This window comes from Balaenoptera acutorostrata, chromosome X (assembly GCF_949987535.1).
Source record: "Balaenoptera acutorostrata chromosome X, mBalAcu1.1, whole genome shotgun sequence".
In the NCBI taxonomy this organism is placed as follows: domain Eukaryota; kingdom Metazoa; phylum Chordata; class Mammalia; order Artiodactyla; family Balaenopteridae; genus Balaenoptera; species Balaenoptera acutorostrata.
Genome location: NC_080085.1, coordinates 94,283,712 through 94,298,867, shown reverse-complemented (window position 1 = coordinate 94,298,867; position 15,156 = coordinate 94,283,712). Strand labels below are relative to the sequence as shown.

At 33.0% G+C, this 15,156-nt stretch overlaps 1 protein-coding gene across 4 annotated transcripts in view; it reads left to right on the top strand.

Moving 5' to 3' along the window:
- Positions 1 to 14,908, top strand: part of RBM41 (RNA binding motif protein 41) — a 65,074-nt gene extending 50,166 nt beyond the window's left edge. For 3 of the 4 annotated variants that reach the window (XM_057538201.1, XM_057538200.1, XM_057538198.1), the window contains 2 exons: positions 7,448 to 7,595; positions 9,546 to 14,908. In XM_057538201.1, the coding sequence (XP_057394184.1) occupies positions 7,448 to 7,595; positions 9,546 to 9,712 (315 nt within the window). In that variant the 3' untranslated portion in view covers positions 9,713 to 14,908. The remainder of the gene's footprint in view (positions 1 to 7,447; positions 7,596 to 9,545) is intronic. The other variant, XM_057538199.1, reaches the window with a different exon arrangement.
- The last annotated feature ends 248 nt before the right edge of the window (positions 14,909 to 15,156 follow it).

Below are 15,156 nucleotides of genomic sequence, written 5' to 3'. Positions count from 1 at the left end.
TTTTATAGTTCTCAGCATATAAAAGTCTTTCACCTCCTTGGTCAGGTTTATTCCTAAGTATTTGATTTTTTGATGCAATTTTTATTTATTTTTATTTTTTTTAATTTATTTTTTATTGAAGTAAAGTTGAGTTACAATGTTGTGTTAAATACTGCTGTACAAGAAATAAAATTAGAGAAAAAACAATTACTGGAACCAATTAAAATTATTTTCAGCTTAAAAATGTAATAAATCAATTAAAACATAGGATAGTCATAACTGAAATATAAATGTTTCAGGAAAGCAATGTGGTAGACATATCTATGGGACTTAGTATATGAATAATAGTCACTGCAGAATATGGAGTAGGAATGGGAAGGAGATAGATTAATAATAAAGAAATACTAGCAGAAAATGTTCCTAAACTGAAGAATGAGTATGGCTTTGAATTGAAAGGACTGTCTGAGTCCTAGACAGGATTTTCTTTTGGAAGACATACTTCTTAGATATTATCTATCCAAGGATACAGAAAAAATTTTACAAGCTTCTAATATAGATAGAAAAGAGAAAAGTGATTTGCTAAGGAAAGAGTCCAGCATTGGATGGCTCATATGCAACACAGAGACCTAGAAAAGGACAATAAGTATCGATTATTCAAGGTAACAACTAAAAATCCTAAACCTAGCAAGGATCTTATTCATTTTTTTGATGAGATATTTTTAGACATGCAAAGACTCAGAGTTACATCATCCATGTACCCAACCTGAGGAAATGTTCTCTAGAAAGTACTCTGTGTAATCAAGTGAAAATTAAATCATAACAAGGATTTGAGGATAGGGGAAGAACAAAAGAAGTAACGGAAACAATGATGAGCAATTATACTTGTATGTAGTATTTATGGTTAAATTTAGATAAGCATTGTGATACTGAGATTTATGAGATACCCCTTATTCTACGCAGTTAAAAGAATCCATCTGGCACTTTCAGTATTCTTCCTAGACATCTTTGTGCAGGTTCAAAAAATCATTAGTACATTTTCAATCAACAAGCAGTTACAGGCAACAGTCCTGCTAATTGTGTCACTAATACATAATGCAGGTACTTCTTTATCTAGCTTCTAATCTGTTACCTCTCCACTCTTCTAGCCTAAATTGTCCCTTTTGTGGCCTTAAGAACTCCTCCACTGGCTGCCCCATCACCTACTCCCAAAGCCAATACATATATTTTAGGTTTATGGTAATGTCTACCAAACTATCTTTCAGTTTTATATGTAGTCAAATTAGTCAATCTATTTCTCTGGCTTTGGGAATTTTAGCCTATTTTTGAGTAGTCTTTTCCAGCCCATGATTATAAGAAAATTATCTGTATTTACTGATAATATTTAAAAGTTTTATTACATTTTTCCTTCACTCTTTATGCAGTTATATTTCTATGCATGTATTGTGTGAGATAATAACTTAATTTTTTTCTATAGAAATACAGTTGGCTCAACACCATTTATTGAACTATCCACACTTTCCTTACTAATTTTAAATTTTGCATAATAAATAAATAAAAGGTGTTAAAATTGCAAAAAAAAAAATACTGCTGTACAGCAAAGTGACATATATATATATATATATATATATATATATACATTCTTTTTCATACTCTTTTCCATTATGGTTTATCATAGGATATCAAATATAGTGGGATAGGATATTTGCTATACAGTAGGACCTTGTTGTTTATCCATAGCTTTATTCTTTTTTTTTTTTTTTTTTTTTAGAAAGGAACCGTTTATTAACTAACTTACATGTAATTCTACTAAATTTCTATGTCTGATGGTCATGACCATTGTCAGGATGTTGTTAAGGATACTGTGTCCCCTTTATGAGATCCATCAGAAGAAACTGCTGACTTGTCTTTTTTTGTTTTTTCTTTAAAACATCTTTATTGGAGTATAATTGCTTTACAATGTTGTGTTAGTTTCTGCTGTATAACAGAGTGAATCAGCTATATGTATACATATATCCCCATATCCCCTCCCTCTTGCATCTCTCTCCCACCCTCCCTATCCCACCCCTCTAGGTGGTGACAAAGCACCGAGCTGATCTCCCTGTGCTATGCAGCTGCTTCTGACTAGCTATCTATTTTAAATTTGGTAGTGTATATATGTCAATGCCACTCTCTCACTTCATCCCAGCTTACCCTTCCCCCTCCCCGTGTCCTCAAGTCCATTCTCTACATCTGCGTCTTTATTCCTGTCCTGGCCCTAGATTCATCAGAACCTTTTTTTTTTTTAGATTCCATATATATGTGTTAGCATATGGTATTTGTTTTTCTCTTTCTGACTTACTTCACTCTGTATGACAGACTCTAGGTCCATCCACCTCACTACAAATAGCTCAATTTCGTTTCTTTTTATGGCTAATATTCCATTGTATATATGTGCCACATCTTCTTTATCCATTCATCTGTTGATGGACACTTAGGTTGCTTCCATGTCCTGGCTATTGTAAATAGTGCTGCAATGAACATTGTGGTACATGTCTCTTTTTGAATTATGGTTTTCTCAGGGTATATGCTCAGTAGTGGGATTGCTGGGTCATACAGCAGTTCTGTTTTTAGTTTTTTAAGGAACCTCCATACTGTTCTCCCTAGTGGCTGTATCAATTTACATTCCCACCAACAGTGCAAGAGGGTTCCCTTTTCTCCACACCCTCTCCAGCATTTATTGTTTGTAGATTTTTTGATGATGGCCATTCTGACTGGTGTGAGGTGATACATCATTGTAGTTTTGATTTGCATTTCTCTAATGATTAGTGATGTTGATGATGTAATTTTTAAAGGGATTTTTTTTAAACTTTCCCTTTCTGATATTTCATTGTTAGTGTAAAGAAATTCAACAGATTTCTGTATGTTAATCTTGTATCCTGCTACCTTGCTGAATTTGCTTATCAGTTCTAGTAGTTTTTGTATGGAGTCTTTAGGGTTTTCTATATATAGTATAATGTCATCTGCATATAATGAGAATTTTACCTCTTCCCTTCCAATTTGGATACCTTTTATTTCTTTTTACTATCTGATTTCTGTGGCTAGGACTTCCAGTCCTATGTTGAATAGAAGTGGTGAAAGTGGGCATCATTGTCTTGTTCCAGATTTTAGTAGGAAGGCTTTTCCCTTTTTACTGTTAAGTATTATGTTGACTGTGGGTTTGTCATAAACAGCTTCTCTTATGTTGAGATATGTTCACTCTATACCCACTTTGGTAAGAGTTTTTATCATGAATGATGTTGAATTTTATCAAATGCTTTTTCTGCATCTGTTGAGATGATCCTGTGTTTTTTGTCTTTTCTTTTGTTGATGTGGTGTATCACATTGATTGACTTGTGTTTGTTGAACCATCCTTGTGACCCTGAGATGAATCCAACTTGATCATGGTGTATGATCCTTTTTATGTGTTGTTGGATTTGGTTTGCTAATATTTTGTTGAGAATTTTTTGCATCTATGTTCATCAAAGATAGTGGCCTGTAATTTTCTTTTATGGTAGTGTCTTTGTCTGGATTTGGTATCAGGATGATGGTGGCTTCATAGAATGACTTTGGTAGTGTTCCCTACTCTTCAGTCTTTTGGAAGAATTTGAGAAGGATTGATATAAGTTCTTCTTTGTATGTTTGGTAGAATTCCCCAGTGAAGACATCCAGTCCTGGACTTTTGTTTGCAGGGAGTTTTTTTAAATTACAGATTCTATTTCACTTCTAGTGATTGGTCTGTTCAAATTATCTATTTATTTTTGATTCTGTTTTGGTGGACTGTATGTTTCTAGAAACTTGTCCGTTTCTTCTAGGTTGTCCAATCTGTTGGCATATAATTGTTTATAGTATTCTCTTATGGTTTTTTTGTATTTCTGCAGTATCAGTTGTGATTTCTCCTCATTTATTTGGGTTCTCTCTCTTTTTTCGTTGAGCCTGACCAGAGGTTTGTCAATTTTGTTTACATTTTCGAAAAAACAGCTCTTGGCTTATTGATTTTTTTCTATTGTTTTTTGATATCTATTTTATTTATTTCCTCCCTGATCTTTATTATTGCCTTCCTTCTGCTGACTTTAGGTTTTGTTTGTTCTTCTTTTTCTAATTCTTTTAGGTGGTAGGTTAGGTTGTTTATTTGAGATTTTTCTTGTTTTTGAGGAAGGCCTTTATCACTGTGAAGTTCCCTCTTTGGACTGCTTTTGCTGCATTCCATAGATTTTGTATGGTTGTGTTTTCATTGTCATTTGTCTCAAGGTATTTTTTAATTTCCTCTTCAATTTCATTGTTTTTGACCTATTGCTTTTTTAGTAGCATGTTGTTTCATCTCCATGTAATCATTTTTTTTCTCGTTTCTCTTTCTGTGGTTGATTTCTAGTTTCATGCTGTTGTGGTCAGAAAAGATGCTTGAAATAACCCCTGGCCTCTTAAATTTGTTGAGGCTTGTTTTGTGTCCTAGTATGTGGTCTGTCCTAGAGAATGTTCCAGTGTGCACTTGAAAAGAATGTGTATTCTGGTTGTTGTTGTTGTTTTGCTTGATTTGGTGTTTTTTGTTTTTGTTTTTGTTTGGATGTAATGTCCTGAAAATATCAATTAAGTCTGTCTGTTCTATTGTGTCATTTTGTTGCCTTATTGATTTTCTGTCTGGAATATCTGTCCATTGATGTCTTTTGAGATGATTTGTGATTTTTATCCTTCATTCTGTTAATGTGTTATATCTTATTGACTGATTTTCATATGTTGAACCATCCTTGCATCACAGGGATAAATCCCATTTGGTCATGATGTATGATCCTTTAAATGTGCTTTTTAATTCAGTTTACTAGTTTTCTGTTAAGGATTTTTGCATCTGTATTCATCAGGGATATTGGCCTGTAGTTTTCTTTTCTTGTAATGTCTTTTTCTGCTTTTGGTCAGGGTAATGCTGGCCTCATAAAACTAGTTTGGGAGTGTTCTCTCCTCTTCAGTTTTTTGGAAGTGTTTGAGGAGGATTGGTATTAATTCTTCTTTAAATGTTAGGTAGAATTCACCTGTGAAGCCATCTGGTCCTGGGCTTTTCTTTGTTGATTACTGATTCAATTTTATTGCTAGTTATTCAGATTTTCTGTTTCTTCATGATTTTGTTTTGGTAGGTTTTATGTTTCTAGGAATTTATCCTTTTTTCTAGGTTATCCAATTTGTTGGCATATAATTATCAGAGTAGTCTCTCATAATCCTTTTTTATTTCTGTGGCATCCGTTGTAATGACTCCTCTTTCACGGCTAATTTTATTTGAGTCTTCTCTTTTTTCTTAGCCTAACTAAAGGTAGTCAATTTTGTTGATCTTTTTAAAAAACAGCTCTTAGTTTGGTTGATTTTTTTCTATGATTTTTCTAATCTCTATTTCATTTATTTCTGTTCTAATCTTTATTATTTCCCTCTGATAACTTTGAGCTTAGTTTGTTCATTTTTTTCTAGTTCCTTGAAGTATAGAGTTAAGTTGTTTGAGAGCTTTCTCCTCTTTTAATTTAGGCATTTAATGCTATAAAATTCCCTCTTAGTATTGATCTTGCTGCATCCAATAAATTTTGGTATATTGTGGTTTCATATTCATTTGTCTCAAGGTACTTTCTAATTTCCCTTTTGATTTCTTCTTTGACCCATTAGTTGTTCTAGAGTATGTTGTTTAGTTTCCACTAATTTGTGAATTTTCTAGTTTTTCTTCTGCTATTGAAAGTGAGGTATTGAAATCTCCTAGTAATATTGTGTTGCTTTCTGTTTCTTCCTTCAGTTTTCTCAATGTTTGCTTCATATATTTAGGTGCTCTGATGTTGGGTGTATATATATTTATAATAGTTATATCTTCCTGGTGAATTGACCTTTTTATCGTTATATAATATCCTTTTTTGTTTCCTTTGAAAGTTTTTGACTTAAAGTCTAGTTTATCTTATATAAGCATGGCCAACCCTGCTCTTTTTTGGTTACAATTTGCATGGAATTTATTTTTTTATCCTTTCATTTTCAGCCTATGTATGGCCTTAAATCTAAAGTGAGTTTCTTGCAGATAGCACATAGTCAGATCTTGGTTTTTATTTGTTCAGCCACTCTACGTCTTTAATTAGGGAGTTTAATCCATTTATAGGTAAAGTAATTATTGATAGGGAGGACTTACTATTGCCATTTATTAGTTGTTTTCTGTATTGTAGCTCTTTTGTTGCTCCTTTTCTTTCTTGAGGTCCTCCTTTGTATTTCAATGAATTTTTGGTAGTGAAGTGCTTTTTTCCTTTCTCATTTTCTTTTGTGTATCCTCTATAGGTATTTTCTTCATAATTACAATGGAACTTACTCAAAACATCTTATAACAATCTATTTTAAGCCGATAAGAACTAAGTTCAATCACACTTAAGAGCTCTTTTTTGTCTTCTTGAATATTTCTTTTTTTTATAGCATCCCATTCGTAATAGATGGAATATTTTCCCTTATTTCTCTGAGGGTATTAGTGATGGCTTTTTGAAGTTTTTTTTTTGTCCTTGCATAGTTTCTGTTTTCTCCCATTTGCTTTCATTTCTTTGTTTGTTCTGTTCTCTTTCACATTAGAGGCTTTTCTCAGATGCCTGATAATCTGTGCTCATATTTATGAGTAGGGGCCAAAAACAGATTGGAAGCTCTGAGCAAATGAGTGATCCTTATTGACTTTGAGCTTCACTTAAAGTCATCTGGCTCGTCCATTTCTTGGAGAAATTCCCCATCCCAAATCAGCATTTTTAGATCTTTCCTCTTGGGGTAATCAGATTCCCCAGAGAAGACTTCAAAACTCTTTCATGGGAGAGTACCACCAGCATTGTGGGAGCCAAATGGGAGGAAGTGTTTGGGGTATCCTCATCATTCAGAATGCATTAATTCTCTTAATCTCCTAGTTTTTAGGAACAGTATTCACATCCTCAACTGTATCTAGCACTCCCTGTGTTCAAAGAATGAACCTCCAGTATTCACCAAGCTTGGGAGTGGTCTTTACCCAGTAGCATATTATAGGGGAGGTGTTTAAAGATCTAACCTATTTTTAAAGAGTTTTCAACCTACCCACCTTATCTTAACCCCAGCTCTTTACATCCATTTCCAGAGACACCTGAATATATCAGTTCCTAAACTGTTTGAGGATTCTTAGGTGTAGATTGGGTTAGTTCCTGGCTTTCCCCACTGCTGGTTTAAGATTCAGCTTTCTTGAGTACACTCATTCAGTTATTTTCCAGCTTCCAGAATATTGTTGCTATTGCCTCCTTTCCTTGTTCTTCCTTACTTTGTCAGTTTATATTAAAAAAAAAAGTCTCTATAGTTTTTGGAGAGTTTTCTGGAGGGATTGAAATTAGATGCATGTGTTCAATCCACCATCTTTATCTGAAACTAACTAATTCCTACCACAATTAAATAGTTGCCTTACCTCCCTAATGTGATATTTCTGGTGATTCTTGGTTTATATTAGGTGTTATACCTGAAGAACCTTAGCCCTCGGGTGACCGAAGGAGATCTTGTCTCATTATTCGCTCGGTTCCAGGAGAAGAAAGGACCTCCAATTCAATTCCGAATGATGACTGGACGAATGAGGGGGCAGGCTTTTATCACTTTTCCCAGTAAGTAGCTTCATCTGGATAATTACTCAGTTGTAGCATAAGTTCATTAGTGACTACTTATCCCCTCTCTTGTTTAGATGTAGCGCTTTGGTTTCTCTACAGCACGTGAGAAGCATGTGCTTGGAAAAGCACATGGGAGGAAGGGAAGAGAACTAAGGAAAACATGTTTTTAATTTTTCTCTACTTTCCCTTCTGTGCTTCCTCTCCTCCTTTGACAGTGCACGACCACTTTACACCTTTGTCCTGACTGTTCCTCAGTCTTGGCGCTTCCTACTCACGCCATCAAAATTTACTTTCCCTTTGCTGAAAATAGTATTTCTAGTCCAAGTTATAATTATGTTAATTATTAATATATTGGTGTTCTGATCAGAACACTCGTACTTGCATTATGCCCTATTAGGACTAAGAGACTGCAAGATGTTATGCTATTATGCTATATTATGCTAATTCATTAGTAATTCATAATTAGCTAGTAGGTGATATATTCTTTTAACTATTGTTTGCATCTTAATACATGATTTCAGTATCCTAAACCAAAGGGAGGAATAATACAGGCATATCTCAGAGATATTACGGATTCAGTTCCAGACCACTGCAATAAAGTGAATATCCCAATGAAGCAAGTCACATGAAGTTTTTGGTTTCCTAGCACATGTAAAAGTTATGTTTGTACTATACTGTAGTATATTAAGTGTGCAGTAGCATTTTGTCTAAAAAAACAATGTACATACCTTAATTTAAAAATACTTTCTTGGTAAAAAATGCTAGCCATCATCTGACAGTGCAGGTTGCTAGAAACCTTAAATTTGAGGGAAAAAACTGCAATATCTGCAAAGCATAATAAAGCAAAGTGCAGTTAAACAAGTTATACCTGTATAGGAATTTCAGTTTCTATGACAGACCAGACTTTCTTTTTTTGGTGGGGGCTGGGTAGGAGCTGTGCCTTTTATTATCCCTAAAGTATCATCATTTATATACAGCCTAGTAATCTATTTAAAGGGAAGTGCTTTTACACATGAGCAGTGCCAAACTCCCCTGCATTCTTTTCATACAGCATTGTACCATCTTTCCTATCTCATTGAAGGTTTGTGGATCCTCAACACTAGTGATTTTTAGTCTTTTCAAGTGTGAGAACCCTTTTTAAACTTATGAAATTACTTCATGCACCCCCACCTAATATGATCCATTAATTGAAAAGATATGTAATAAAAAGGCTCTATACACTAAGTACTTCTAAATAAATAGCCGTTTTAGTAATTATACATGCATTTGAAAATTTGTAGTGCATACATATATGAGACATAAATTGGTTCAATCTAAAAACATTGCTTGTCCACTTACGATTTCACAGACCCTAGGCAGTAATTCCATTCCTTCCTAATTTCCCACATCCAGGCTCTGAGACCCATAAATCAAATCCTCCTGCTATATGCTATATACTCTTACACCTCAAGCTTCCATATGCCTGCAAGCATTCTTAAACTTACTTATCCTAATGAGGGCTCCTACAACCACTCTCTGATCAAAAGGAAAAAGTAGCAAAATGTCCTCAATACCATGATAACTTCTTTTATTTGTCTTCCCCATTTTGAAAATGATTTCATTCTTACAGTACCTATAATCTGTTATCTAAGATAGAGGTTTGTGTATTATTAGTTATAGCTTAACCCTCTTAAGCACACTGTCTGTATCCTTGTTTCTTTACCTATATCATTGAATTAGGAGAAAGCTCTCAAATATCCATTTTAAGATTTTATTGTTGTTATTCTTAGCCATTAGTTTAATCTTGCTGAGTTATTATAAATTTGAGATTGTAGAAAACACAATAAAATCAAATAATTACATGGCCTTATAGCCTACACTGAACTCCAAGGCAAAACAACATAAACTAGACTTGGAATAAAATCGATTAAGCCACATATAAACTGATGTTTTTTCTTTCTCTTTTAGATACAGAAATAGCATGGCAAGCATTGCGTCTAGTAAATGGATATAAATTACGTGGGAAAATATTGGTGATAGAATTTGGAAAGAACAAAAAGCAGCAGTCAGATCTCCAAGCTGCTTCTCTAATATCATCTACTACAGATAATACTACAGAAATCAGTGGCAGCTAGAAGACATAAAGATTGTGAGTCCCAGGAGGTCTTTCTTGCATCAGAATCTAGGATCTAGGATTTGTATATAGATAGCAATTTATTTGGAATTGAAGAAGAGAAGCTAACTGAGGGAGAGAAAACTGAATTAAAATCCCTTTCAGCTTTTGGAAAGAATTGGTAGAAAACATTTTTTATAATCAAACACTCTCTAGAATAGACAATATAATGAGTATGGAGGGTAAGGAATAAAGAGTATCATTTTCTCAGGATAAATTACAGTGGATTACTTCCAAGGGTTTTTTTTTAATCATTATAATTTATATGAGGTCTTAAATATTTGTCACTGCCTCCTATATATACAAAACTAAAAAACTAATTAAGTGTTGAAATATTTATCTCTAGAGCCCATTTGTCCCTAATTTTATTTTCCTAGTAAATAAATGACCAAGACTCCAGGCCTAAACATCAGCAAATGCTCTTGAATGAGACCTATCAGCAGTAACAGTAGGTAGTTTTCATAAGTTAGTCGACATATTTAATGGACATTTCCCTATAAGTTATCACTGTCTTCAAATAGCTTTATATTTTTTCTAATGAAAGAGCTTAGATCAAAACATTAATGTTCTCATAGTCATTTAAGCTAGCTACCATTGAGTAATGATTGAATTCAAAGCAATAAACATTGAATCATTGTCTATTACATGTTAGGGATTAGATATATTAATTTTAGAAGAGGAACATACTAGCAAAGAATACTAAAGAGGGGTAGAAAGAAAGAGCTCTCTAGAAGAGAGGCAGCCTACCCCAAATCCCCCAGTTGTTTGTTTGTAGTTGCTGGAGAATAGAAAATGATATGATATAGAGGAAGTAGTACAAACTTTGGAGTCAGACCTGTTTGAACTTCACAGCCATACTTACCATTCTGTGACCTTGGCAAGTCACTTAATCTGAGCCTCAGTTTTCTCTATAAAAATGAGGATAATAATACTACTTACCTCATTGGGTTGTGATGTTTAACGGGATAATTGTATCCAGGTTGAAGATCAGAAAGAAAAAAGAATGGAAATTCATTAAGCACTCCAACATACTTGTTATGGGAATATCAGAGAAAGAAAGGAGCAGAAAAATTATTCCAATAAATAATGGCTGTAAACATCCCAAATTTGATGAGAAACATTATCTACACATCTGAGGAATCTCAATGAACCCCAATTAGGATAAACAAGAAGAAATCAACAAACATACCATAATAAGAATGCTAAAACCCAAAGACAAAGAGAAACTTTTGAAAGCAACATGAGACAACTGAAGCCACTTACAAGGGAACCTCAATAAGAGTAATAGATGACTTCTCATCAGAAACAATGGAGGTGGCAGTGGGAAAACATATTCAAAGTGCTGAAAGAAAAAAACTGTCAATATAGAATCCTGTATTCAATAAAGCTGTTTTTCAAAAATGAAGACGAAATAAAGACATTCTCACATAGTCAAAAACTGGGAGAGTATGTTGCTGTCAGACCTGACTTACAGGAAATATTAAAGGAAGTTCTTCAGGTGGAAAGCAAGTGACCTCAGACAGTCATTTGAATCTACACATCTAAAAAATTATCATGGGTAAAGGTAATTATGTAATTATAAAAGACAGTCAAAATACATTTTTCCTTTCTTAATTGATTTAAAAAGCTATTTTATAAGACAATATGTATATAGTTGCATTGTTGGATCTATAACATATAAAACTGTAATATATTTACCAATAACAAGACAAAGGAAGTGCGTGGAAACAAAGCTGTATTGGATTAAAGAAATGACTCTAAAATGGTAACTCAAATCCACAGGAACGAATGAAGAAAATAAGAAATGGGAAATAAGGTTAATATAAAAAAGTTGTAAATATATACTTGCTCTTTCTTCTCTCAGCTTCTTTAAAAGACATAAAATTATATTAAGTAATGATTATAATGATATATTGTTGGGTTTGTAATGTAGAAATAATAATGATAATAACAATAATACCACAGAAAGTGAGAAAAGGAATAGGTTTATATAGGAATAAGGTTTTTATATCTCATTGGAATTTAGTTAGTATATAGCTGAAGCCAATTAAGTTAAGATGTATATGGTAAACCCTAGAGCAACCACTAAAGAAATAACTAAAAATATAGTGAAAATATTAAAGACATTTAAATGTTTTATTAGAAAATGTTCAATGCAAAAGAAAGCAAAAAGAGGAATGGAGAAGCAAAATCTTGAGACATATAGAAAAGAAACAGTAAAATGGCAGTCGTAAGTCCACCTATATTAATAATAAATATGAATAGATTAAACAATCCAATCAAAAGGCAAAGATCATCAAACTGGAAAAAAAAACAACAAGACTTACCTCTATGCTATTTATTGGATTCACACTTTAGATTCAAGGATACAGACTGAAGATTAAAGGATAGAAATATCAGGCAAATGGCAACTATAAGAAAGCTGGAGTGGCTATACTATTATCTAAAGTCTATTTAAAATGGACTTTAAAACAAAAAATGTCACTATAGAGAAAGAGTGACATCTTATATTGATAAAAGTCAATCCATCAGAAAGATATAACAATTATAAACACACATGCACCTAACAACAGAGTACCAAAATACATGAATCAAAAACTGAAATGAATGGAGAAATATAAAAGTATACAATAAGAGTTGGGGAATTAAGTACCCCATTTTCAATAAGAACTAGACGGAAGATGAACAAGGGAATAGAAGACTTGAACAATGCTATAAATCGACTAGACCTTAAAGAGACTTATGGAACACTTCACCTAACAAGAGCAGAATACACATTCTTCTCAAGTGCACATGAAACATCTCCAGGATAGACCATATCACATACCATAAAACAAACCTCAATAAATTAAAGTGGATTAAAACCATGCAAAGTATGTTCTCTGACCACATGGAATGAAGTTAGAAATCAATAACAGAAAGTTGGGAAACACAAATATGAATTAGACACACTTTTAAATGACCAGTGGGTTAAAGAAGGAATTACAAGATTAATTTGAGATGAGTGAAAATGAACACACAAAATGCCAAAACTTCTGGGATACACCTAAAGCAATGCTTAGAGAGAAATGTATAAGTACAAATGCCTATAATTTAAAAGAAGAAAGATAACATATCAATAACCTCACTTTACACCTTAAGACACGGGAAAAAGAGAAGGAAACTAACTAGAAAAAGCAGAAGGAAGGAAATAAGAGATTAGATAAATAAATGACATAGAGAATAAAAAGTCAACGAAACCAAAAGTTGGTTCTGTATAAAGACCTACAAAAGTGATAAACCTTTCAGTAGGTTGACCAGGAAATAAAGGAGACTCAAATTACTAGGATCAGAAATGAAGGCGGGAACATTACTACCAACCTTATAAAAATTTAAAATAAAAAATTATGAGGGAACACCATGAACAATTTTATGCCAATAAATTAGGTAACTTATTTGAAATAGAAAAATTCCTAGAAATACACGAACTACTGAAACCAATTGTTGGGGGGGGGGACAAAGAAAATCTGAAGATAACCTGTAATAAGTAAAGTGGTTAATTAGTAATTTTTTTAAATACCCATAAAGAAAAGCATAGGCTCAAATGGATTCTTAGATTAATTCTCACAAACATTAAAGAAGAATTAATACAAGTTCTTCACAAACTCTTCCAAAAAGTAGAAGAGGATGGAACACTTCTGATATATGCTACAACGTGGAAGAACCCTGAAAACATGCTAAATGAAAGAAGCCACTCCAAAAGACTATATATTATATGATTCTAAATATACAGAGACAGAAAGTAGATTAGTGGTTGCTTAGGGCTTCGGGTAATAGCTGAAGTGTAGGGGGTTTCTTTAGAACTTGATGAAAATGTTCTAAAATTGTGGTGATGATTGTACAACTCTGTGAATATACTACAAATCATGAATTGTACACTTTAAATGGGTGAATTTTATCTTATCTGAATTATATTTTAATAAAGTCACACACACATACAAATAAATGTCCGTCAGTATGAGAATGGATAAATTATGGCACATCCATTTAGTGGAATACTATACAGGCATTAAAATAATGGGATATATCTATTAATGCATTCTGACCTGTATGATGTCCAGGATTTTATAATAAGTTAAAAAGTTTTATATATATATATATAGATGTGTGTGTATATATATATATACATATACATATATATATACACACACATATATATAGAATACTTTTTTATAAACAAAAGCATTTGTGTATGTATGGTATATGTATATATAGATATTTCTGAATAAACTTAGGAAAAAGCTGGGAAATACACATACCAAACTGTAAACCTTTTAGAGGTGGGATTGGATAGGCTGAAAGAGGACTTGCTTTATAAAATTTTTAAAGTGTGATTTGGGCTGATTTTTACTTTTTTCAGTATTTTTTTAAATAAAGAAAATTTTAATATTCTGCCAGTGACTTGGCTTCCAGAATATTTGTCAGGCCTGCTCTGAGGATATCATCTAACTATACTCAGGACAAACATCTATTCCTTTGATATACTGCTCACTTAGGATTAACTCCAATTTTAAATATAGTTTAAAGGACAAGAAGTAAGTTATACTGGTATAACCTCTTGCACATGTTACCCAGGAGCATACTTCTAAGCTGGACTTTTCAGAAGAAACTTCTTCCTGTTGGGTATAAAATCTCACCTCTGCCCTTTACTAGACCTGCAGACCATTAACAATAGAGGAAAATTAAAATGGAGGATGTCCCTCAACTGGTGCATAGATAAACTGTGATATATCCATACAATGGAATACTACTCAGCAATAAAAACTATTATGAACTATGATACATGCAACAACTTGGATGAATCTCAGATGCATTTTGCTAAGTGAAAGAGGCCAAACTCAAAAGGCTACTTACTGATAGATTCCATTTATATAACATTCTGGAAAGGATGAAACTATGGGAACAGAACAAATCAGTGGGTGACAGGTTAAAAATGAGAGACTGATTACAAAAAGGTAGCATAGGAATTTGTTTTAATAATGGAAATTATCTGTATCTTGATTATAATTACATGAGTGTATGCATTTGTCAAAACTCCTAGAATTGTACACCAAAAAGGACGAATTTTACTGTATGTAAATGTTTAAATAAATGTAACTTATAATGGAAGAAAGAAAAAGTTTCTCAAAGTCATTTCCATAAAGTATTGTTCCTATTCTGTGGTCTTTTGATCACTATTGAAGACTTAAAGCCACTTGGCTACTATTCCTTATTTTCTGTCCACAGGTCAGCAGAAATCATCAGTTTAAAAAATCTATATACACATATACACACTAACCCACCATAAAAAAAATCAAGACAAACTGGAAAATAATTTGCCACACACAGGAGCTAATTTCCATAACATAGAATGCATATAGTTTTCTT